Below are 24,841 nucleotides of genomic sequence, written 5' to 3' on the forward strand. Positions count from 1 at the left end.
TCTCAACCTGCATTTGGAATCATTCATCACTCTTCTGGCAGCTAGAATATCTGTGACAAATGACATCATTTGTCACACCCAGCCATATGGAAGACCAGTGCTAGATTATAAACCTGTTTCTGTTGAGTTTCTCCATTGGACAGAAAAATGCCATAGTTTAAACAGTGAACAGCTTGTTTAAACATTAAACAGCCATAGTCTTTTAAAGAAATGTCCCTACTCTTCAGTAAGTTGGCTTCATCGCACCAGTATTCATAGCCAGACTGAACTCAATGTAGTTCAATTCTATGAACATTTCCTCAAGGTTGTCTGTATGTTGCACCCTGTGTCTGTTGTTTCATGAACTACATGATTTCAGGGATGGGACTGAAGTGAAGACCTCATGATTGCTGGCTATGCAGAAGGAGGTTTAAATGGTGATGAGTAGAGACAAAGACAGAGCCTGAAAAGTCTCTAGAGGCCTTTGTGATAAGCTCAGCTGTCAAATTGACAGGATTTAGAATCCCCATGGGAAAAATTTCTGGCCATATCTGTGAGGAGCTTTTCCAGATTAGATTAATTGAGGTGGGATGACCCACTGTAAATGTGGACAGTGCCACCCTACGGGCTGGGATCCGAGACACCATATAGAGTAGGAAGCAAGCCCTGCCATCCATGGCTCTTTATGGATGCAATGTGACCAGCTCAAGTTCTTGCCACCATGATTTCCCTACCATGATGTACCATGCCCTTGAACTGACAAAAATAGACCCTTCCTTCCTTAAATTGCTATGTGTTAGAGGTATTTTTATCATGGCAATAAGGAGAGTAACTAATAGGGCCCACAAGTAAAAGGTATGGAGAGCTGTCACAGTACATTGTCATCAAGCCATGGCTATTTATACAATCGTATACACCTAGCTGGTTAGAAGGGGGGAAAAATACAGCTAACCTTTCCTGAAAATTTGCCTTCTGTTACAGTTCACTGCCACCAGTATAGTGACAGCTGCCATTGGCCTGATGGAGAATGTACCGTGAGCAGAGTGGTGACAGGAAGAGGGAGAGTCAGCACAGCAGCTTTCGAAGGTGGTGGGCCTCAGAGGGGATGTGGCACCATCTCTCCTGCGCTCAGCGTCCTGCTGTAGCCAGAGCCACCTCATAGTAGTCTACTGCGGGTGACTCTGCCTTTAGTGGAACATTTATGGAATGAATAAGGATTGCCAAAGAATAATCTGAGGAGCAATCTGACCAGATTAGCCTCACAGAGATCTGAAGGACAGAGCATCACTTAATGGGTCCCCTAGCTGCCAGGGTGAGTGTTAGTAGAATTTTCACAACTGCTCCTGAGTCACTGATATTTAAATGATCTGCCTAAATGTCAGTCCTCTCGTGGTGTGTCCTCCCCTGAAAATCAAAGAGCAGGATGAACACTGCTAGTACAAGACACCCCTTTAGACCCGTGAGAGTAAAAGTAGACTCTTCAATAGGTGGTAGGTGGAGAAGACCTTTTTTGGTTTGAATATGTCCCCAAAATTTAAAGTGTTGAAAATTTCATTCCTAAAGTTTTACGTTTATGTCATTTGAAGGTGTGACATTTGCAAGGCAATTAGGATTTGGCGCCATCATACGAGAGGAGCCCTCAGGATGTATTAGTGGCTTTATAACAGGAATGAAAAACCCAGTGGTCCAAGTTAGCAAGCCTGCTGCGTCTTACTATGTGATGCCCTACACCACAATACGATGTGCTAAAAAGGCTATCTCATACCAGGTATGCTGAGATGCAGAACTGTCAGCCAACTAAAATTCTATTCCTTATAGACTACTTAGTTGCAGATATCTGGAATTCTAGGAGCATGGGAAAAGTGACATCAAGGGAGGCAGGTGAGGTGAGAGGCTACTGCTGCATTCTAAACTTTACTCTAAAATCAAAAAGCTTCATGAGCAGGAGATGACTCAGTTCAACCTGTCATGTGGCTCAGTGACTTCAGGGGTTCTGTTTGTTTCCTGCTGCTCTAACAAAGAAACCTGTGCTTAAAACATGCCTTCCAGGAGTTTCTCTGCTCAGTGCCTGGCTTTCCTGGAGAACAGCTGACTGGGGTCAAGGATCTGCTAACTATGATCACCACCATAGGCCTCAGACAATCTTTATGAATAATGCATAGATCTAGAAATACAGATGGTCCTGAGGAACCAGCCTACCATTCCCCCCAGAGAACTCATTTCAGGGACAGGTACTCACTTTCCACCCAAAAGTTCAGACCAGAACCATAAGGTCACCTTGACTCTTCTCCCTCCTTCACTCCACATAGCAAATCAATTTTCAAATCTCACCCAGTCTACCTATCAATCATCTGCTCACTTCCCTCCACTTCTATCCTGGTAGTCCAAACTACTGGCACTGATAATTTACACAATCACAGCAAGCTACTAAATAGATGTCTTTAGAACTGCTGCCCCAATTGGTTTAGTCTATATTGAACTCATGCATGAATTTTTGACTGCACAAATCTGATGTCACTCTGAAGCATAACCCCACTTTCCTCAGCCGAAATTTAAACTACTTTATCTTGTTTACAATAACCTCTAAGTCCTAAACTCTATGTAGCACTCTCAGCCTGTCAGGAGCCACCTGTCTTGATCTCTATTTTCTAACCGTATTCGTTTTTAGGTACCTTAAACTATTACACCCTCACCTCTCTTGAAGCACTTGACTTCCACGTCTCAGAATTACTTCCCTGGGGAATCCCTGTGTCCCTTCTCCCCAGCAGTCCTACCACTAGATGAGTGGCTTCCCTCTCATGGTGTTGCAATAGCCTGCCCCTGCATTTGAACCTGTATCACTCATATGACTTCTGTTTCCAGATTTGTCTCTCTGGGGACTATGGTCCTGACAGCTGAATTGCCAGTGCTTAGGTCAAATTTGCTCTAAATAAATGTTGATAAAATCAGTGAGTAACTGAATTGAAAAAAAAAAGAAACCATGAAAGAGAGGCTGAAGTGATCCCATAGCATGGGTTCATTTGTGAAGAAAATTATAGACAAAACAGAGATCTAGATGCTGGAGCAAGTGGGTGATTTCCATTTCTAGACGAATGACCCATGCAAAACAGTGTAAATTCTTGTGGCAAGTGGGACCCCACTTCTCCAGTCATACCTCTTCCCTCTCTTCCTGCACAGAGCAAAAAACAGTGAACCCCTGGTTTCTATGGACAGAAGAAGCCATATGCTACTCTTTTACCATATCAAATGGTCTGTACAAGTAACCAGTGGCCTTGGCCATAACTCTGGGCATTTCCTTCTCTTCCAAATATGTTGGAGTATGACAGCTGAAAATGCTTTGTGAAAACAGATCTCTAATTCCACAGGCAGGAAGAAATGGTGTGAGCAATTCCAAATGGTGTTCCAACAGAGGTTTCATTCCATAGCTGTGGATACCACTTTCTTGCTCTATAGTTAAGTTTACTCCTTATGGATGACTAGTTGTACAAGAAGCTAAGCCCAACCACAAAAAACATATATTTCCAATGAGCAGGGGAACTCATGCCTTTTGGGTGTCCACTCCACACTTGCTAATAATAAAAAGATAATGTCATAATGAGATGTGCATCCTAGAGTAGTCATTTATGAATAATGACCAAATTGAGGACAAGCCTCAGAACTCAGAAGCTTTGGCAGACTCTTTAATTATGGTTTTGTTTTGACTTCCATTTTTTTTTTTTTTCTATTTCAAGATTTCTTTTGGTCATTAAAGATAACAAGGTATCGGAGAAAGACTCCAGAGTCAGAAGTAATTGATTTGAAATGCTAGGTCTGCTTTCTCCTAGCCATGGTCTCTGTGCTTTTCATTTGTATAAATGGTGAAATATAAATATGGAAATCTATGTGAAAAGATACATATGCATACACATATTTTCCAGGGTATAGGTTGCTACTGTAATGAGAATCAGGTGAGAGCAAGTAAACAGTGTTTCTAGAAGTATTGACTCCACAGAAATAATTCAGTAACAGTTGCTTCTCTTCCCCTTTACACTCAGAAATCATGGCCCTCCTGAAGCACTAGGACACTACAAGTAACAATCAAGACTCTGATAGATAAAGTCTTCAAAATAGAACTATAGCTAAGATGCTAGTGTCTTGAAACATGAGTCAACACTCCCCTCTGTGGCTGTCCTTTCAGAATCCAATGTATCTGATGTTGGTTATAGCATTAAACATCTTTTTGCTTTTTTCTTATCCATGCTGGTTGATTATTTTGAGATACTAAACCTCAGAAAAATAACTGGCTTAGAGTACAATTTCTTGGACATTTCTAAGCAAAGATTTTCCAGGCCTGCAAAGTGGCATGAGTGACAAAATACAAGCAGGAGGTGGGGACCCCTTTGGTGTTACTCACAGGCCTGAAACGGGGTCTTGTTGGAGATAAGGCAGGGCTTTAGCATTAGCAATGATCTCCTGAGGCAGTGATGAGGGCTCCATGCGCTGGAACATGGGTGCATTTTTCTGTATCAAAACAAAGAATTCCCATGACTCCCTGGGGACTGCTATGGAATAAGATACAATTTACATGAGCAACACAGATGCATCATTGATTCTTTGTCTGTTTTCATTGTTGATCTGCTTGGCTTCTAATCCCATAGCATTCCAACCTTCTTGGACCCTGAAACTCTCACTGCCCTGGCAGTGATGCTAACAACCTGTCTTCTCAGGAGCCCACATGATTGCTCATGGCCCACCCACCCAGCATGCTTCATTAGGCTTCACCTGTTCTTCCAGCTGCTGCCTCTGCTTCTTCACCTTACTCTGTTTATAGTAGTCCATGATCATCATTGCTGCATATATTTTGCCCACTGTCAGGTCAGAGGCTAAAAACAACACAAACGGGGCATGGTGATGAGCAGGAGGATATATGGGTGGGCATAAGCTTTCTTACCAGCTCTCTGAAGCAGCTTTGCATTTTCAGAGCCCATTGATCCAGTGTTTACTGAGGCTCTGAAAGTCAATAGATATGCCTGTGATGACAGGACAGTGGTAAGAAGTTCACTAGGAAACACCACCTCCTATCATTCTAGATGTCCATGTCTAAGAAACAACACCTTTTACCAAATTAAAAGTATTGTGTGGAGACAGGGAGCTATTCTTCCAGAAAGGTACATTCACAACCACAATGACTGAGCCTGAGAAACAAATTCCAATTAATTAAAAGGACTTTATGAACAGAAAACTTAGTTCTCTAAGAGTAAAGGAGGAACCTTCTTATATCTTCTTGGTCACTCATTCCCCAAATGGCATGGCCTTGGCGTGCTAGGTCACAATGACAAGGACACTTGGGAGGAGCCCCCACACCTTTGGGCATGGGCACAAGCAGATCCAGCATCTTCTGGGACAGGTGAGGCCAAATGGCCAGGGTCTCCTTTTGTAGCTCTGAGTCTAGCTGCTGTCTGTCTGCACCACCTAAAACAAGATAAATTAGTAATAAAAAAAATTAGAACAGATACAGAAATAACAAGGACTGAGGGAGGAGGTGGGAGCAGAAGCTGAATCAGCATGGCACCTCACATTCTGAGAGGAGACCTTGGCAGTAAATGATAGTAGATCTTGGTATACGGGTCTTTGTGCTGAGGAAGCAGAACACACTTTGGCCGCCATTTCCAATGACTCAGGCATATTAATGCTTCAGCAGTCTGAGTCCCTGAGACCAAGATCAACTTCCTCAAAGGTTCTAGAACCTCTGAGGTGCTCAGTACCTCAGAGGAAAGCCAAAACAGCCACGAGGAAGCCTCTTGCATCTATATTCATACATTATTTCTTCCAGAGACAGTTTAATCCACAGTTTAAATGACCTGACTTTTAAAAAGGACTTGGAGCAAACATGAGAAGGCTGAGGTCTATCTGGGAGCAGTAGACTGTTTATGTCATCAACCACTGAATTAGCAATCAAGACGAGAGGAGTACTGCCATGTCCTTCATGGTGAGACTCACTTTAGAAGCCTCCCGTGATTTGAGAGGAAGAGGCCATATTGGGGGGAAAATGTCAGAATTAAAATTTATATGTCCAATAAATAATATTTCTATGATGCTACAATATGCTGGATATGGAAGACAAAACCATTTATTTACCACAAAAAAGGGCAGGTTTTAAAGTTATTGAGTATTAGAGGTGAAACCAGAACCCTGATATTTAACTGCCTTTTTGTGGCCGTGCTGGCTGGACAATGGTTCAAGTGGCTCCATACTGTACCATCTTACACAGGTAATTTCAGAATCCCCCACCCCTTCCAGGCTTTAGCTTCTTCTCTTCCCTTGCTAAGCTGACCTTTGGCAATTTTAATGTCCAGAGCTGTCCGGATCAGAGCCATAAGTGTGGAGGTGAAGTGGACTGTCATGTCTTCAGCTACAGGCATATTCATCAGGACCAACCTCTGTGTAAAAGAGAAAAGAGAAACAGCAGGCAAAAAAGAACAAAAAAAAAAAAAAACATATATTTAAAGACACCTTGGTGAGAAGGGAAGAAAAGTGCAGAGGTCAAGTGCACAGACAAAAAAGAAGGGCAAGGATTCCCCATCCGGTCCCAGCCCTGCTCTCCTTGCTTCTCACTGAAGGCTCATGGGCTGCTGCTTTTCTAGGGTGTGAGGCCAAATTCCAAGATAAGGGGCTTCCCTAATCATTCTGTAGAATTCCCCCATGAGAAGTGCTAAGAATGTCTTCTATGGGGATGGAAAGCGATTTCAAGGAGAAGTGGCTCAGGGAAAGGAGCCAGCTCTGGGAGGTGGCTCCTTTCCCTGTCTCAAGGCTGCTCCATATTTTCATTTGTCCCATGAACACCCCCAAACTTGATGGAAAGATAGTGATGGAGAGAATTGGCTTTGCTGATCTCACTTGAAAGATGTATCCTGGTGCCCCCTTTTTGAGTCTTTAAAAGATGAAATTTGCCAGCACATGACTGAACATGCAGAAGTTCAAGTTATCCAAGGGATGCGGTGGAGCAGGATGGACAAGGGGAGAGTGCAAACAGGTGCGAGGGGGGAGAGGGATGAGGGAAGCAGGGGAGAGAGCCAGAGAGAAGGGTCACAGGCAGGAGCAGAGTGGGCAGGCCCTGTTCCCCTCACCCAGAGGAAGGGATTCAACTGAAATGGCCAAATCCACTTTCCCGAGAGTATCTCCTTTTCGGAATCATCATTTAACTTTCCTCCAAGTCCCCTCTCCTGTTCTCCTCCCAAACTTCACCTCAGAAATACAGAGAAGTCAGTGCTATTTCTCACCACCTGGCAAGTTTGGATGTGACCATCATGAGCAGAAAGGACACCAGCCTCTAAGCTGTGCACAAGAAGCCATGTACTGGGGCAGAGGAGGGTCCTAATGGCCACATTCCAGTGAGGGGCTGTCTGCGGCAGTTTAACTTAAAGATAGCAGCAGGGTCTCTGGCAGAGCCGCCAGCCTGATGGTGGTGGGGAGGTGGCCCTTCCCAAGCTAAGCCTCTAGTACTCAACTGGAACATCTTGTCTAAAGCAATGCCATGGACATGACGTCCTGGGGTGTAAAAGCAGTATCTTGTTTGGATCCCAGTTCCATCTTGCTCACTTCTGTGAACTTCTGGGGAAATGGCAACATTTCAGTGATGTCCACCTAGGTGAATGAGAAGGCTCCAGAATTCTGGGCCAATCCAAAGAGCACAGAGGCGCTATCACTAATGAGTGAAGAACACTGCAGGTTCTAGAGCCAGGAGCACCCTCATGGCAGGTGACTCTCCGTGTGCAATGCTAATTGGTCAAGCACGAGGAAGCTACCCACGACTCAGTCATGCTGAGAAGGCGAAGCTAGTGCAGAAGGCCTGTCGTTGCCCTCTCCCTTATCTCCAGAAGAACCGGGCAGCTGTGCCAATGGGGAAGAAGGAAGCATTCCTGTCTGTCACAGGACTGAGGATATGTTCCTTGTTTGTCCTAATACATAGAAGAACTTAAGCCATTGTTCCTTCCTATATGTTGTGGGGGAAGAAATTTGTTAGGAGTTTTCCTCTCTCCTAAAAATTTCTTCTGGAGCCATGTTTAGGAATTTTTGCATTATTTCCTAATTTGTCTATGTGAACCTTTCTTTCTTTTTTTTTTCTTTTTCTTTTTTTTTTTTTTTTTTGGTAAGCTCTGATGGCTATTTTGTAGTAGGCCATATAGATTATTCCCCTGGCCACCACTCTCCTCCTTTATAAGGAAAACAAGCCACTTAACAATGTCTTTCTAGGAACTGCTCATGAGAAGAGAAGCCACACACTTGTCAAAACACAGAGTAACACATCAAAAGCTCCACAATGAACAGCGCTGAAAGCCACTCTTAAATCCTCTCGTGACTTCAACCTGACGTTAACTTTCCTGACGATTCAGTCTTTCCTTCCCTCCTCCACCTCCCCAGCCCAGCTTCCTCCCATGTTCTGTCCTCCCCACAACTGGATCCCATTTTCTGTTGATCTCTAACCCAGAACAGAGGAAGGGGTGGTCTACCTTATATGCCACTTTGGAGGGACATCTCTTGCCGAGGCCTAGCGGTGGTGACATGAGAGTCAGCATTTCATACATCTCAGTGTAATGGATGCGGCCACTGCTCATAGGGGTTGGTAAGTAGGGATGGGCAGGGCAGGAGGGATGGCAGGGGAAGGGAAGGAAGTTGGGCGGGGGTGGGAGGGTTGCAGACAGGTAGGAGAGGAGAACAGGCATTCCCAGATAGCCAAAACAAAATAATACAGAAAACAGGAGAAGAAAAACAAAACAAAACAAAATGGACAAACAGGAAAAGAATAGGAAACCTGTTAATCAGGGCAAATCATACAAGTGACTCCATCCTGGTGCAGATTTATATCACGCCCCACACAGACCCGGGAACACCGGTGGTAACCTCTGGTCCCTCTGACACGGTCAGAGGGTGCTGTCTATTGGGGGCTCATTGTCTCCTTCTTGGTTAACGCTGGCTGCCCTGACTTCACAATTCTCTCCAACTACCCCCCAGAGTAACACAAAGAACGTCTTCAATTCCCAGGGCTGTGCGAGAGCGGTATAAACCGGATAGATGGTGCTCCAGCCTTGGGTAAGAAGTTTGGGCCCCCACTGGGGCTGGGATGCTGGCCTGGAAATCAGGCTTGTCCCTGGCCCTGAACCCACAGGCGGAACGTCATGTATCCCCCCCTTTCTGTGCTGTGTGTGCAGCAGGAGGTGGTGGCTTGCGTTGACAGTGGTGGGCTGAGGTTGCTTGTCAGAGAGTCGGCCCCATTGCTTCCACCTGGCTCTGTGGACAAGAGTGCTCTTTATTCCCCAGCATGCACCAGGTTGATGGCATGCCGGGGACAGAAGAAACAAAACCAGGAGGAGGAGGAGGAAGAGCATCTTGCATGCCATGCTACCCTCCCCAGCTCTCTCACATGCGACTGCAGGTTTCACTAGGGTGGAGTTTAAAGAGTTTCATCAGAGGCAGCTGTTTAGCCTCCCGAGTTCAGAATCACTGTGACACATTCCCAAGTCAGCTCCGTCCGTTGCCTAGGCACACATCCTTCCTGAGCCTATGTCTTCTCCCAGCTGCCTGGGCAGTCAGTGCTACTCTTCTCTCCCGTTGCACCAGGAGAGGGCTCCTTATCTGGGAGTCTTGGGTCTTGGATTAGGGCTTGGTAGAGCTATCAAGATATTGAGGGTTGCCGGGATATGGCAAAGTAAGGATGTAAAGTGAACGATGTCCTTGGGCTAATCAACAGAGTGACTCAGCAAGTATGGCATCTCTCTCACAACGCCTTGCAAGAATCAAAGGCAAGGGCTCAGCAGCCACTTCATTATCTACCGAGAACATTCTAGACTCTGAGCTATGACATTCTCCAACAGCCCCCAGTCCATGCTTCTTTTACCGTATCATACTCTTGCCCTAATTCTTTATCTCTTCTCACCTCCTCTCTGCCTTACTGCTTAAGCTATCATTCCTAGAGAAAACCATCCAGGAAATGGAAGGGATGGCAGAGACAAGGATGACTAGAGCTCGACTTTGATTCATTCTACATGGGATGATGCCATTTGATTACAACAAGGCTCAGTGAAGGGAAAATGGAACTCCTAGATTAAAAGATTTCTGCATTCTCCGGAAGATGAGAGGTTCTCTGACAAAACATACAGGCTAAGGTGGGCTGGATTCTATGTACGTGTGTGTACATGCACCAGTGCGTGCATGTGAAGAAAAGTGAAAGAGATTAAAGCGGCCTTCCTATTAAGTCTGTAACTCCTTTCTGCCTTTCCCATAAAATGCGCCCTTCTTCCTACAAAACAGCTGCTGGTTCTGGGAAGGTTTGGACCTCTTTAAACTCAAAGGAAAGCAACATGAAGGCTCCCTCATGGAGCACAGTGGTAGTGGAGCAGAGGGCGGAGAGGGTTAGATGCTGTAGCCCACTGCAGGTCATGGCTGGGGACTGGGAAGCAAACCTTGCAAGCCACCCTGTAGGGGCAGTTCTCTCCTAGGCCCAGAGGAGGCGAGATGACCCGCACTAATTTGTACATATCCTTATACGGGATCCTGCCGCTGTAAAGGAAGCACAGGTGGGTTAATAGGATACTCAGAGAAGGGCGGAAAGGAAATGGCAGCTCTGCCCTGAAGGGGCTGCCAGGAAGAATGAAGTGCACCTACTGTTTTTTGTTTGTTTGTTTGTTTGGTGTCTAGCATCATCATACCAGAACAATAAGCCAACACCACCTTGCCAAACTGTGGCCCCAAATTTTCTCAGGAAATCAAAGTCCACCTAATACCAAAAGGAACTGCCTGATGCCCAAGAGCACCCAAAAATACCTATCTGGCCTGATGTAGCCACAGCCCTGCTCTAGGTAGGCTTCTGAGAGTAAAGACGGACAGTGCGTTTTATTGTCCAGAGCAGATGGCAGTGTGCCAGGGTGTGGACTGCAGAACTGTTTGCTTCTCACAGACACTGATTACAGTCAGTTACTCAGGCCTGCCTGTCAGGGGCAGTGGGAAGTCAGTGTCTTTCTGTAGACTGCGAGAGACAAATCTCCCATTAGGCTAATTAGCAAGGAACACAGTTGGCATGAAAAAAATTTGCAAAGGGCTTTGGATCTTTGTGACAGATTTTTTTTTCCTGAGTTCAGCTTGGGTAAGCTTGGCTCTGTTCTGTGGGAACCTGCTGGGATCTGTGTCCAGAAAGCCTGGGAGGGAGCCTTGGAAACACCACCACCACTACCACCCAGCTCCATTCCTGCTACCCAGGATCCAGGATGGATCCTGCCAGAATTCCAGGAATAATGTGACCTGTCTTTCCAATCCTTTCTTCTAGGACCCTGCTAGAGAGTTCTGGCCACCATGTGATCCAAAGGTCTGGATGTGCCCTGGAACAGATGGGGGTTTCTGTTGAAAATTATAACCACAGTATGTCCACTGGCGCATCCTCGCTGGCAGCCACATAGAGGCTAGTGTCTTGTCCTGCTTTACACCACTGGACTTTTCCAGACTTGAGTGTTGATGATGCCCGTTCTTCCGGAGAGCAGTTCATCAGTACACCCAAGTCTCTTGCCTCTTGAGAGGATGGAATTTCACCACATGTCTATTCGTTTTTGCTTCTTAATGTGCTGGCCAAGTAGGGAGTTTACAGGTAGTCATAATCTAGCACCCTCAATGACCTGTCATTTCCCTTTAGAAGATGCTGGCTTACTGGAAGTTTCTTGGGCTCTTCCACACTCCCTCATTCCAATGAGGAATCACATTGACCTCTCATCACAGCAAGCCATCCTGCCCTAGATTTTCAAAGCCACCAAAAAGGCTCTCTTTTGTCTTTTGCTCGGTTCATGTGCCTAAATCTTAACATCAGTCCTTGTGTTTCTTCCCAGCAACTAGAATGAAGGAGGAGAAGTGCGTTTAATGCACATGACACATGGATCCAAAGACAATTGGAAACCCAAGGAAGTTGTAGTTCTGAGAGCCAAGGATACCTGAGTGAGCGGCGGTGAGCAGTGGTCTCCTCTGATTGCAAACATGTTCTCTTCTTTCCAGTAGCTGACTAGAGACAACTAACCCCACAGCTATCCATAGTTTATAGATGTTGATTTTCCTTACTTCCCAGTTGTGTTCACATACGGTTATTATTGATCACAGTAACAGCAGCATGAATGATGGACTATCATGCTCACAACCTTGCTTCACGCTAGGTAGGTCTCACTATCACCAGCTGATAGGTGAAGAAGCTGGGAAGAGTTAAGCAACTTGTCCAAAGCCACAGAACTGATAAGACTCAGACCTGGCACCATTGTGCTCCAAGATTCTGCTTGTTGCTTTCTAAGAAATTTCTACTGGAAAGTGTCCAGAAAGGAGAAGCTGTTGCTCAGTCATGGCAATGCGATTGGATTAGATAGCTCTGTGCTCTGGGGTCATTAACCATTCACTATAGGGAAGGGAAGAGTAATTATGATTCACCTGTTTATCCATAAAGAGCAAGTTAACCCAAGTTTAACAATCTCACAGGTGGATAGATTTGTGGAGGAGTCTCAAATTGTGAAGGCAGTCCCAGGTGGAGGTAATATGGTCCACTCCTGTAAGTATGGTATTTCTTATAATATTTTCAAAGATGGGCTAAAATAGGTACAATGATGAGGTAAGACCCAGAAGCTAAGATGAGCTGGGTCAGAAAGGTTTTCATTCATGCAACTCTCTCCCTGTCCTCAATGGCAAGGGACAAAATAATGCCTTTGTCTCTTTAGTAGAGGTCAGTAAACTTTGTGTACAATAAAATTTTTATAGTAAATATTTTCAAGTTGGAGGGTCATGCCATTTTTGTCACAACCATTCAACTCTTTCTTATAGTATGAAAGCAGCTATCGATATTAATAAATGTATGGTTTCAACTATGCTGCAATAAAACTTTATTTATAAAATCAGACAGTGGGCCAAACAGTCCACTGGATGGTACTTTGCTAAACCCTGCCCTGAAGCCCATTGGCACAACATCATTTGAGAACTGGACAGTGAAAAACAATAAAGAATTTACCCTTGCAAGTTCCTAACACTTAATTCAGGATCAGGTAATAAAAATCCCACACATACTGAAGGGAACATTTGGAAGGATATCTGGCTTGATCGTTTGCAATAAAATATCAATTTTATATCTAACTGCATCTGTTGAGAGGTGAGAGAAACAGAACAAGATATCCCATTAGCGCAGAAAACCCTTGTCAAAGCTCCTGATGGCTCAAAGGAGTCCACCAACATTGTTAAGAGAAAGAGACTGGGAGCTCCTCTGGGAACCAAGCCATCGAGGTGGAGAACGTGTGGAGATCTGTCAAAGAAGGGTGGGGCCTGCTACAGAAGGAAAGAGGGGACCAAGAATGGCCAAGAAGAAAAGTCTTCGGTGACTGGTTGATACCAGAGCCTCTTCCATGAACCACAATCAAGGAGTCTCCTTTCCTTCTGTAATAGGCAAGTATTTAGGCAGCTCTGATCATAATTCTTTCCTGGGAATTCCAGAGGCCCTTGATCTCTAGGTGACCAAGGACCCTACGCACCATGCAGCTCTGTCATATTCGGCCCAGACACGGACAAACTCATCCAAGTGGTGAGGCCCCAGGATGGAGGAGTCGCGAGTTAGGTACTCAAAGTTGTCCATGATGACAGCCACAAACAGGTTGAGCATCTGAAGGGCAAAGGGAAGAAGAGAAGTTAGAGGAAACTAAGGCAAGGCTCAGAAAACAGACGAACAGGTTTTAAGGCAAACCAAAGGCTTAAGAGTTTGTAGGGCTCATGTTCCCAGCTAAGCACTGTGGGTCTTGCTTGTGCAATGCGTTTTCATTATTCAGTCCGTTTATTTGATTGTGTGGTCATTATGATTTCATTTGCCTGTGCCACTTCATATTTGCAAAATACTCATCACTTTCATTACCTGTTCAATTTGTTTAATTGTTCCTATGACAGCAGAGGGAATAGCAGCATCAACACTCTTAAAGACTAGAGAAAGGATGGCCAGATACCAACTTTCTCTTTCTGGCCACTCTCCCTCAACCTCGCTCCACCAAAACGGTTCCAAACATGAGCTGTGAAGTCTCAGAGCTGAGGGTGGAGCTTACTGTGTGGTGGCTAGAAGCTGTTCATGGATCTGAAGCAGCTTCTAGGAACTGTTCTCCCTTGTGCTTGTTTAGCCAGCCTTGACTATGTATCCTGTATGTGACAAACACACAGACTTAGGTGCTGGGGTGTGAAATAAAAACGTGCTTGTTCAGAGATATACTCCCAAGCCTAGAAAAGAATGTGGTTAGTATTTAGATGAGATATGAAATATTGGAAACATAATTAGGTTACAAATCATATGAGCCATGAAATCAATACATGCAGATGATGGAGGAAACAGAAAAGTGTATACAGGTGATTTCTGCTGGCTGGAAAGAAGATGTAGTAGGTTGCTCAACTGGGTCCTGATAGAACAGGTCCTAAGTACAAGCTAACACAGGAGTATGTCCTAGGCAGAGGAGGCAGCATGGACAGGAGGAAGCACAGAGCTTTATAGGGATGGGATCCTCCTAGGGGTCTGTAAGCTAGAGCCAAGTGCCAGACTACAGAAGCATCTTGTCACTATGCTACAACGCCTAGAGTAAAATTAGCAAGTTTGCCAGATAGCCTATCTTGTAAGCTATTCAGTCTCTGTTGCAGCTCTTCAGTTCTGGTACTGTAGCGCCAAAACATCCAGACAGTATGAGTACAAATGAGCATGGCTGTGTTCCAAGAGCTTTGTTTATGGGCACTCAAATTTGAATTTCATATAATTACCACATGCCATGAAATATTATTCATCCTTTGTTTTTTCCTCCCTCAATCATCTAAGAATGTAAAAAACTGCTGTTAGCTCATATACCATACAAAACAGGTAGTAAATCAGATTGACCTATAGGCTATGATTTGCTGGTCCAGAGTGTTCCGTAGGCAACAAGGACCACTTATGGGATTTAAATAGAAGAGAAATGGGACATACTTTTACTTAGAAAGAACATTGGTAACAGTACAGGGGTGGGTGGGATGCCTGGGTAAGAGTGGTGTGCTCACAAGCTAAGCTACAGGCAAAGGACAGTAGCAAAGACAGAAATAGAATTAACAGAGTTAGAATTGATAAGACTTGATCAGAGCAAACAGCTCTGTTGTGGGTCTTTGGTGGTCACCACCCATTGACTATAATCTATTATGGGTTTTTTGCCTATTTCCAGCTACTGTGATGGTCCAATAGGGCACCATCCAGTGACTCGGGGCTCAGCCTATCACTTCCTTGGGCTATAGTTATTGGTGATACAACCAAAGCCAATGAAACCGTATCAGGCAAAAAAAAGTTGTTATTCTTGGATGTGAGATGATGTAGGGTCCAAGGCTGCTCATACATTTAGGAGCCATTTGGTGGGTGACAGCTTCATATTACTGGGATGAGCATCCAAACCAGGCACAGTTTATAGGAGGAATGGTATGATTTCAGGCTTATAGATTCGGGGGGAAGTTCTATCAGTGGTGGAATAAGCTACTTCCATACATCAAAGCACAGAGAAACCATCATCAGCCAGCAAAAACCAAAAGTGACAAGCACAAAAGTGGCATCAGCAGAGCTCAAACCTCCTTGAATATCTTTGGTCTGGAAATCAGATCTGTCTTCAAGCATACCTTAGCACTGGACCCCCAGGTCTGCCCATAGTGACACCCCCTCTCGCAGGGCAGTTAAAGATCCAACTTACAAGTTTTATTAAGACATCCAAGTCTATGGAAAACATCCATTTAAACTACCACAGTGGGTATGTGAGGAACACACATTAAGGAAAGTGGAGAAAGAGATCTACAAATATATAGAGAAAGTTACTCCTGCGGATGTCATCTGAGCCCTATATTGAGCTCACTTAAGCCTGTTATGCTCTGGGATGTCTCACTAACATGAGCATAACATAAAACCCCATTTTATTCAGGCAGGATCTAACTAGGCTCCCTCTTACTTGGAAAACTCAAAGATTCCTGCTCTTTAAAGACTGACTAGTCACAGAGATGAGAAAACAGAAGTCTCTGTTTTGTATTCCCAAGTTAAGTGGTTGGGTACCTGGACTTGCTAGATATGTAGATAGACAGTATGGTATATACACACAGGCTACTGGGAAAATCTATAGTAAGGACATACTTAGAATCTTCTCTGCAACACGTAGAGAGGGCTGGATTCATCCTCATAGCTACAGAGCTCTCTCTTTCTTTCTCTGTCTTCTTCCTCTTTCTCTTTCTTTCCTTCCCTTACTCTCTGTCTCTCAACTGCTGACTAATACAAATGGACGGCTGGGTGACTGGAGCTCTCCCTGTCTTCTCTTGCCACTAGGATGAGGAACACTCTCTGGAGATATTGCAGGAAGAGCCCTGGTCAGGCCACTATAACAAGCCTGATAGTCCTCTTCTGGACTTGATTGCCATGGCAATGAAATCAATGTCCCTCCTGGTTAGAGTACCGCTATTATGAGAGTTTCTGTTCCATCTAGCTGAACGTAATCATTTCACTGGTCTTTCTTTCTGTCACTGAGATTCAAGCCACAGTAAATTCATTCACCTACTGTCTGGGTTACAAGGGATTTCCATGTAGCCACACATCTTATACTCCTTTCTAACAAAATCTATCAGCATTGTTATTGTTTCACATGTCTACAGCCTTTAAGAGCAGGCTGTGTACACTCACACCTGTTATTTGTTCTCATGCTCACTTTAACCCTTGGTGAGGTATTAGTATCATTCCTTCAAGTGCTTCTGATTCACTGCTGTATTCTAGTTCCCAGCCCATGGCCTGGCTTATCATAGACAGCAACAGTACAATCTCTGTAGTGTTTGGTTTGAGCTGAGAAGCTGTGAGACTTGCCCAAGGTCACAAAGTTGGTCTCATGTAGAGCTGAAGTTTGAATGCATCTCATCTTGTGCTGACTACAGCCTCATTAAAAAGAACATTAGTGTGATATGCAGCATGCTTCACATCTAAATTCTAAAAGAACCTTTAGGACGTCTAATAAATTTCTTTTCAAAATTTATTATGCCTTAACTACATGATGTAAACTGAGATGTCTTCATGCCCTCCTTTCTGTTCCATTTTAACCTTGTCAAAAAAAGCTGATATTGTAAGCTGGTTTACCTTTTACTGGAAGTGACTAAAAGTTTGTCACAGTTCTGCCCCAGTGCCTAGCTTCTTTCCAGGTTAGTAAAAGCCACTCAAAAATATGAGTTGAAGACATGAATGAATGAACGTAAAACTCTAATATTTTCATTGTGGGTTTCTTTTCAGTTACTTTCATTATACATTGTACTTCCAGATTTGTAAACACAATTCTGTTTTGTGCCCTTTTTAGTTTAAAAAAATGAATCAACCTCCATGATTAAGAAGTATATTAAGACATATGTGTCTTAATACTGTCATCATCAAGTCCTTTTCAACCCATTTTAAAGAAGTGCAGGAGCGAGAGCTTGGGCAAGGATATTACAGAAACAAATCCAAGACCACAGAAGGGTCATTCCCAGCAACAGTATCCTGTGCACCACATGCAACAGTCTATCTACAAGCTCCTTCCAACACTGGAGGGATGAACTGTGGGATCCTTCTGTTCCTGGAAAAGATTTTTTGAAGAGATAAGAATGTCTTGGCATGAGATAGCCATAGAATTGACTGTGTCAGCAGCAGCATTATTTTAACTTTAGAGTTTTGTGGAGCCAGTGGCATTTGCAGTGAAGCTGAGCTGAGGGACATCAGGGTGATCAGAAGGACTGCACTGACCTTTTATTGATCCAGTAGCACCTGACTCATTTATTCTGTGTATCACTGCTCAACTGATTGGCAGGGTCGAGTTTTCTCTGTGCTGATGTGTTAATTCATGCCTTCTCTAACAGAAAGAACTGCAAGGGAACGTAGGGCTTCTCACCACTCTATTAAGTGGGAACGTTCCACATATATTACTAAATATTCACTAAAACTCAAGGCAATCATACGTTTTCATACAATAAAGCTGGCTAGTTATCCAATCATGACACCACAAGTCAGGAGAGAACAATATGAGTCACATTGTATGTTATCATCATTTTATTCTTGTTAATCCAATTGCCTTCAATATTCAAGGTGCCTTTTCTCCAAAAGTGAGGAAAAGTCTAGCTATAGAATAAAGTACATTTTATATATATATATATATATATATATATATATATATATATATATATATATATAAAGGGTTTAGTCTGGGTCACTCCAATGTTCTATAATACTCTCACCTCCTTATGTACTCTCTTCTCTAGAAGCCACAAAGACATTTTCATCACTCACATCATCACTCACCCAGAACTCTGAGGAGCACCCTAGCCCCTAAGAGTTCATGAGGGGAGAGATCTAATTCTGCCAATGTGCAGGAGTGTGAGCATGTGTGAGGGAGCAGTACCAAGGTAGGGCAGAGAGGTAGGGAGAGAACATGGATACACACTGAGGCAATTCTCCCTTCTCTGTTTATCAGAGGTAGCATAGGACACATCCCACACAGGGGCATAATGTTGCTCACCAGGAAGGAGCAGAAGAAGATGAAGGAGACAAAGTAAACGTAGGCCAGATCGGTGCCACAGCGCTCATTTTCACTCTGTCCTGACGGGGCGGTGGTGTCAGGCTCACAGCCTTTCTCCCCAAGGCAGGACAGCATGATCTCCTGCCAGGCCTCACCTGTGGCACTCCTGAATCCAAAAACACCTTCGTTAGGAGTGAGTCTGCATGGACCATTTTATCCTTGGGATTCTTCCAAATTCATACATACATCCTTTCTCTTGTCATAGGACCAATGGGCTCCCTTCCTACCAAGGGCACTTTATGTGCAGAGAGGAAGAATGTCAGTGAGGCCTGTCTGGAGTTCCCCCCTTCCCCATTACCACTTCTCCATCTGTTAAGGGGTCTCTGCTGATAATGGTGAAATAGTAGAAGGTTCCCAAGACTCTAGCCATTCACAGTTTCAGTCAGTCCTTACATGGAATTTGGCCTACCAGAAATTGTCCACATCTCCCCATCCCAGAACCTGGGCAGACATGTTGAAGTTTGTGCACATTAGCTATTGAGTCAAAGATACTGATGAATGAGGCAGTCTAGTAAAGGCCACAGCCCCAGTGCATATTCTGACTGGAGCAGCAGAAGCAGGATAAAGGGACTAGAGGCCAATCAACTCCCTCCCTCCATTGGAAGGGCTCCAGCTGGAACAGTGACCCATCCCTGTACCTGAAGAGCAGCATGAGGGACCCAAAGAAACTCCGGAAGTTGTTGTGCCGGTTGATGTGACTCTCCTCATCTAACTTAATGTTTCCAAATACCTTGGGGAGAAAAACACCAGAAATCAATGATCAGGGTTGAGTTTGTGATGTGGCCAGCACACAGCCATTAGAGACGCAGGGGGTGAAGCTCCATGCACAATTTCCTGATGGCTTGTCCCTGAAACAGACAATTCAGACCTAGAGAGCTGGTGGACACCATGTTCATGGCCTGTTGTGACAGCCTAATTACCTTCTGCACAACTTCCATAGTCAAGGGGACTGACACTAGTGATTTCCAAGCGCAGCATTGATTATACCATGTTTTAGCAGCTTCTCCTATGTCTACTTTGGTATTTTTTTTTTATTTTTATTGTGCCTATCATCATGGCACTCAAAAAGTCTGTCAAAGACATTGTCCCACAACAAGAGGTCACAGAGGGAGTCACCCCTCTTTTCCTGTTTCTGACAATCATGAAGGGACCATCTGTATTTGCTAAAAATGTCATTTATGGTTTAGGCAGAAGCTGTCATTAAATTTATGAGCAGATTAGATCTAAGAGGGGCAATTCTTGGGCTGGAGAGATGGCTTAGCGGTTAAGCACTTGCCTGTGAAGCCTAAGGACCCCAGTTCGAGGCTCGGTTCCCCAGGTCCCACGTTAGCCAGATGCACAAGGGGGTGCACACGTCTGGAGTTTGTTTGCAGAGGCTGGAAGCCCTGGCGTGCCCATTCTCTCTCTCTCCCTCTATCTGTCTTTCTCTCTGTGTCTGTCACTCTCAAATAAATAAATTGAAAAAAAAATGATTAAAAAAAAAAGAGGGGCGATTCTTATCCTTCTTATCCAGAGAGCCAAATCTCAGAGGGTTGATATGTTACTGTAGAATTAATGAAAACGGACAAATATACATCCAGGGACAGTAGAACCCGTGATATGAAAGTAGAGGAGTTCAAGAGCGGAGGTGGAAAGATCGGAGCAGGGATGGAGGTGTGAGGGAGCAGTTAAACAAAATTAATGACACAGGTAAAAGTGATATGGAAACTTTCTTCTTTGATAGCTAATTAAACATGTAACTAAAAATAATTGAATGGAGGTACTCTGCATGGGTGGATAATGCTACTCCCAGAAGCCAGGAGTTATTAAAAGAAAATGCCAGGGTCAGGGATGGGATTTATCTGTATGAGTTGTTGTTCCAGAAGGTCTCTGAGGGCCCCATTCTAAACAATATAAACTATTGACAGTTCTCTTGGATACCACCAGAACTAGACAGCAAGACCTTGTTGCTGAAGACACCACATGCTTTGGTTGCAAGACATAGAGAAATCAAGCTGGAACTGAGCTGGAAGCTTCCTCATTACTGGATAGCTGTCACGCTGCTGGGAGGTGCTATGCAGGCTGCTGAGGGAGAAACGTCATCACTTACACAACTGTGTACATATATGCACCATCTAACCCAAATCCCTGCCGCGAAAGGAACCATCTAGGTGGAAGCTAAAACCAAGTCCAGGCGATAGGACTGAGAAAATTAGGAGAGCTACGCACGTGGAAGTGGAAAAAGAAGGTCTGGAGGTGTATCTCCAGCATACCCAAGGCCCTGGGTTCTACCCTCAGCACCAAAATTAAAAAAAAAAAAACAAGGCAGATCTGTCTACAGAGAGAGCTTTGTAAGCTGCTATGGGACTGTGGTCACTATAAAGTCATATGAGAAACAGACAACTGGCAACCATCATCCATTGATACAGCAACCCCAGAATCCCTCAATGACAAAGGCACACTCTCCTGTCCCTGTTCTTTAGAGATCACGATCTATTCTTCCAAGTCACGGCTGGTACAGCTGAGTGCTTCCCAGGTCACTTTTCCAGTCATTTTAGAGGATCTCTAGCCTGCATGCAGCATGCTTTGGTTTATTTGATGTATGCTAAACGGAACACATTTCCCCCTAACAGCTTTAGAATGTGCAATTGAGGAACAATCTCTGCCCCCAGCTATTTTGCTCAAGTAACTCCCACTGACACCTGCTTTGGGAATTTGTTCTCAACGCTGTTTTTCAAAACCCAAATACTACTTGTTTTCAAGGAGAACAGAGGTGGAAAGACATGCAGCAGAGGGAAGAATGGAAAGAGGGGATAAGAAAGTAGAGGTCCTACCCCAAGAGACATTATTTTAAATATTCCACTGAGGCAATCGATTTGAATTGTTTGTGTGCGCTACTTCAGGAGATGTCATATATCTTTGACCTATTCAAGTTTCATTTTCTCAGAATCTGTAATCTGTCCTTGATCCATCATGTCTACACAAGTTTCTGCATGTTTTCTTCCTGGGACACTCCTGAACCATTATTAAGTGCCCTGGTTATGATTTTCTCAAATCCCCCTTCTGATCAGGAAGTAGTTGGAGGGCATACTGTGACGGTGCAGTGTAGGAGTAAGAGTCAGAGCAACTACACGAATGTCTTCTGAGATAATTTCCAAGCCAAGAACATATATTTTATTATAAAGGTGATCTTCACAATTGTTTCTGTTTTTTCAACTCCATACTTAGCCCACTTCACCAAAGGCTATGGGAAGAGCTGAGGGGATGCACCAAAATGTTTCAGGAGAGTAGAGACTTAATCCATCTTCACTTGGTATTAACAATAACTCAAAACTTTAAGGGACCTGTGGTAGTGTCTAACTTAGCCCGTTATTTCATAAATGAAAACATTAGAGCAGAGGGATTGAGTGACAGCTGGAGAGGCTGACAGACTCTTTTTTAACAACCTGTTCCCACAAACTCATTCCCACAAGCAGCAAGTTCTTCCTTCCTTCTATGAAGGTGTCTTCCTCCAAAGAAGCCTTTCAAAGTCCAGGATAACGAATGGATTACCTTATAGATAGATCTTATGCTACTTGTATTTTTTTTTCAGAAGTTTATTCCTGTCATTCTATTTGTGTAGATCTGTGCAGAATATGCAGGAACGCATTCAGTCTTCTGCATGTTTTCTACACGGATCTGGGTCTCTGCAATGGACCAGGTTTGGGAACAGCTAGCCAAAGGCACGCCGCAGTGGACATGCCATTCACATCTCTGTGGGATAGAAAACTGCTCTTTTGTGTGTGTGTGGACTAGTGTCTAAGGGAAATAATATTAGAGCTACTGTGAAGGTCATAATTTTATAATCACTTCACATCTTCTACTACAGAGTCAAACATATACTTGGGTTGGCTCATCTGGTGGGATCAGAGCTGGCAAGAGTTTATAACATGGGCTGTGGAACAGAGAGAGGAAAGTTTAATCTCAGCTGTTCAATTTATAATCTGAGAACTTGAATGTGGTTAAAACTACTTAACTAGGGTCAGCACCAGTGGAGACAATGAAATTCACCTGTAAGTGTTAATCACATTGCTCCTGAATAGACAAGTCATGTATCCTGCCCTTGTTCTCTTTTCTGTATGTATGTATGTATGTGTGTGTGTGTGTGTGTGTGTGTGTGTGTGTATACATTTATATATATATATGTCAATCACCAGGCTCAGGATACCAATGAGTTTAAGTAAAATGGTAAATGGTATTGCAGCAGCATTATCAGTAGCAAGTCAGAAGTGCATATGATGTTATTCTACTTTATTTTGCTTAAAGATGAAAGGGATAAAATTGATTTTGACTGTGGAGACCTAGAACTTAACCAAGTTTTGCCTGCTTGAGGATATTTCAATTCTAGGATCAAATTTGAGGAGTTGGAGGGACTTAGTAAAGGTTACCAAGCCAACATTAAACTTCTATGGAAATGTTTTTAACCAGTTCTGACACCATCATTATCTCTACTCAAAGACACTTAGTGCAGGAGAACACAGTACTTCTCAACCAAATCTCACATGTCTTCATGCCTGGAATTTGACTGGAATTTTTGGAGAACAATACTCTCCAGCCATGGAATGAGGGAGAGAATAAAACTAAGTACAGGCAAAAAAAGAAGAGACATTTCAGAGGTGTTCTGGAAAAGGCTGCTGAGGCAGCAAGCTTGGGAAATGGGGCAGCAGCGCCAGGTGGCAGACACCACTGAGAAGGCAGCCGTAGTCTAAAGGCAGCCAGACTGGCCGGCTGAAGGAGACTGTCAGCTTAAGTTCTCGCTGGGCTTAGTCATGCTATCTCCCAGCCAAAAAGTGAGTCCTTCTCAGACAGGCAGAAAGTCATGAGCCCTGTCAGATGGGTTCAGGGGATGTGTGCTTGTGTCTATAGTAGCAGTCCACCCTCCACAAATGGCCATTCTCTTTGAAAGCGCTTGGCTTCCTTCAAGTTTACCAGGCCTCCTGCATAAATATACAGGTAGGAACCTGACCTGCTCTCAAGCTCTGAAACTAGAGAGGATGTGGGTTCCCCAGGGAACTTTCCAGCAAGTTGCATGGCTTTTCTAAAATGAGAATCGGTTGAATGTAGTTTTTGAGGCTCCCTGGGATGAGCAGGCTGCCAACAACTCTATGATTGTCCACAGTGGCAGATCATAAGGCATACATTGACCAGTTAAGACTTAATACAGATGGATTTGGTGTCAACCATGTACAGAAGACATAACTACCCAGCTATTTATGCCCTGTTGAAATACCAGAGATCCCTAAGAAACAGATCATAAGGCTTCCTGAGTTTGCAGGGATCACTTTGTCTAAGAACAATGTTGCCATCTGATTTAGTTCCGTGGTTGCACCTATAGTAGGTACTTTTAGCTCATCCATTGAGCTGCGAGCCTCAGACACAGCCCTCAAAACAGGTCACCCTGGATCCCTGGGGAATCGCTGCACATGTGAAATCCCTGCGGTCACGCTATCATAAGACTTTTGTAAAGCAGCACGTGAAAAGCATCCTCAACCCTGCCAGAGACAACCTGAGCAACAGTTGTCCCCTGCCTAAGGTCCTCAATGTGCCCACTCACCTGCATCCCAATGATGGCATAAATGAAGAAAAGCATGGCAATCAGAAGGCAGACATAGGGAAGGGCCTGCAAGGAAAGCAGAGACGGCCCATTAATCACAGTGAGGCAGTTTCCAGGACCAAAAACCTGCCGTCACTGGCAGGATAGGAACTCTTGCTATGAGGCTAATACAAACAGGACTTGGACTCTTCTTCCTTGGGACAATTGTATTTGGAGTGCAATTCCATGTCCTCTGACAGATATGTGAATGGTTGGCCATATAGAGACTAATAATTTACCTTCTGTGAAGAATGTTTTCTCCTCCAAAAGTGTAGCCTCCTAACTCCAAGGAGACTTAGCAAAACTTCCTGGACTTGCAGTCATTGTACTTGGCATGCAGAAGTTAATGATATGAACAATTGTTACAGAAATAAAAGAGCAAGCATCTATCTTTGGCTTCCAAGTCCTTATATTTCTCCTTTCTAATCAAACACCCAATGTAGAGCTAATCACGGAGAATATGAAACAAAGTGAAATGACTGGGGTCTCTCTCACATGGTGTCCATTCCTAGGAAGCTTTTTTCATCTTTTAACATTTCATTGTGTTTTACACAAGTTCACAATGTCTGCTAACTATCAGCCACTACGAAACTATAATTAAGCCATGTGGCCAAAACCTTTCAAACAGGGCTTGAGAGATAGCTTAGCAGTTAAG

At 44.0% G+C, this 24,841-nt stretch overlaps 1 protein-coding gene across 7 annotated transcripts in view; it reads right to left on the reverse strand.

The window, feature by feature from the left end:
• Cacna1e (calcium voltage-gated channel subunit alpha1 E) overlaps positions 1 to 24,841 on the reverse strand; it is a 393,282-nt gene that overhangs the window by 11,768 nt on the left and 356,673 nt on the right. For 5 of the 7 annotated variants that reach the window (XM_045145813.1, XM_004658733.2, XM_004658731.2 and 2 more), the window contains 9 exons: positions 24,148 to 24,213; positions 19,214 to 19,305; positions 18,516 to 18,681; positions 13,497 to 13,624; positions 8,469 to 8,565; positions 6,293 to 6,398; positions 5,323 to 5,430; positions 4,741 to 4,841; positions 4,373 to 4,479 (listed from right to left, as the gene is read on the reverse strand). In XM_045145813.1, the coding sequence (XP_045001748.1) occupies positions 4,373 to 4,479; positions 4,741 to 4,841; positions 5,323 to 5,430; positions 6,293 to 6,398; positions 8,469 to 8,565; positions 13,497 to 13,624; positions 18,516 to 18,681; positions 19,214 to 19,305; positions 24,148 to 24,213 (971 nt within the window). Of the gene's footprint in view, positions 1 to 4,372; positions 4,480 to 4,740; positions 4,842 to 5,322; positions 5,431 to 6,292; positions 6,399 to 8,468; positions 8,566 to 10,418; positions 10,516 to 13,496; positions 13,625 to 18,515; positions 18,682 to 19,213; positions 19,306 to 24,147; positions 24,214 to 24,841 lie in introns of all 7 variants that reach the window. The other 2 variants (XM_045145831.1, XM_045145800.1) reach the window with 1 other exon arrangement.

This window comes from Jaculus jaculus, chromosome 1, assembly GCF_020740685.1.
Source record: "Jaculus jaculus isolate mJacJac1 chromosome 1, mJacJac1.mat.Y.cur, whole genome shotgun sequence".
NCBI classification, from domain to species: domain Eukaryota; kingdom Metazoa; phylum Chordata; class Mammalia; order Rodentia; family Dipodidae; genus Jaculus; species Jaculus jaculus.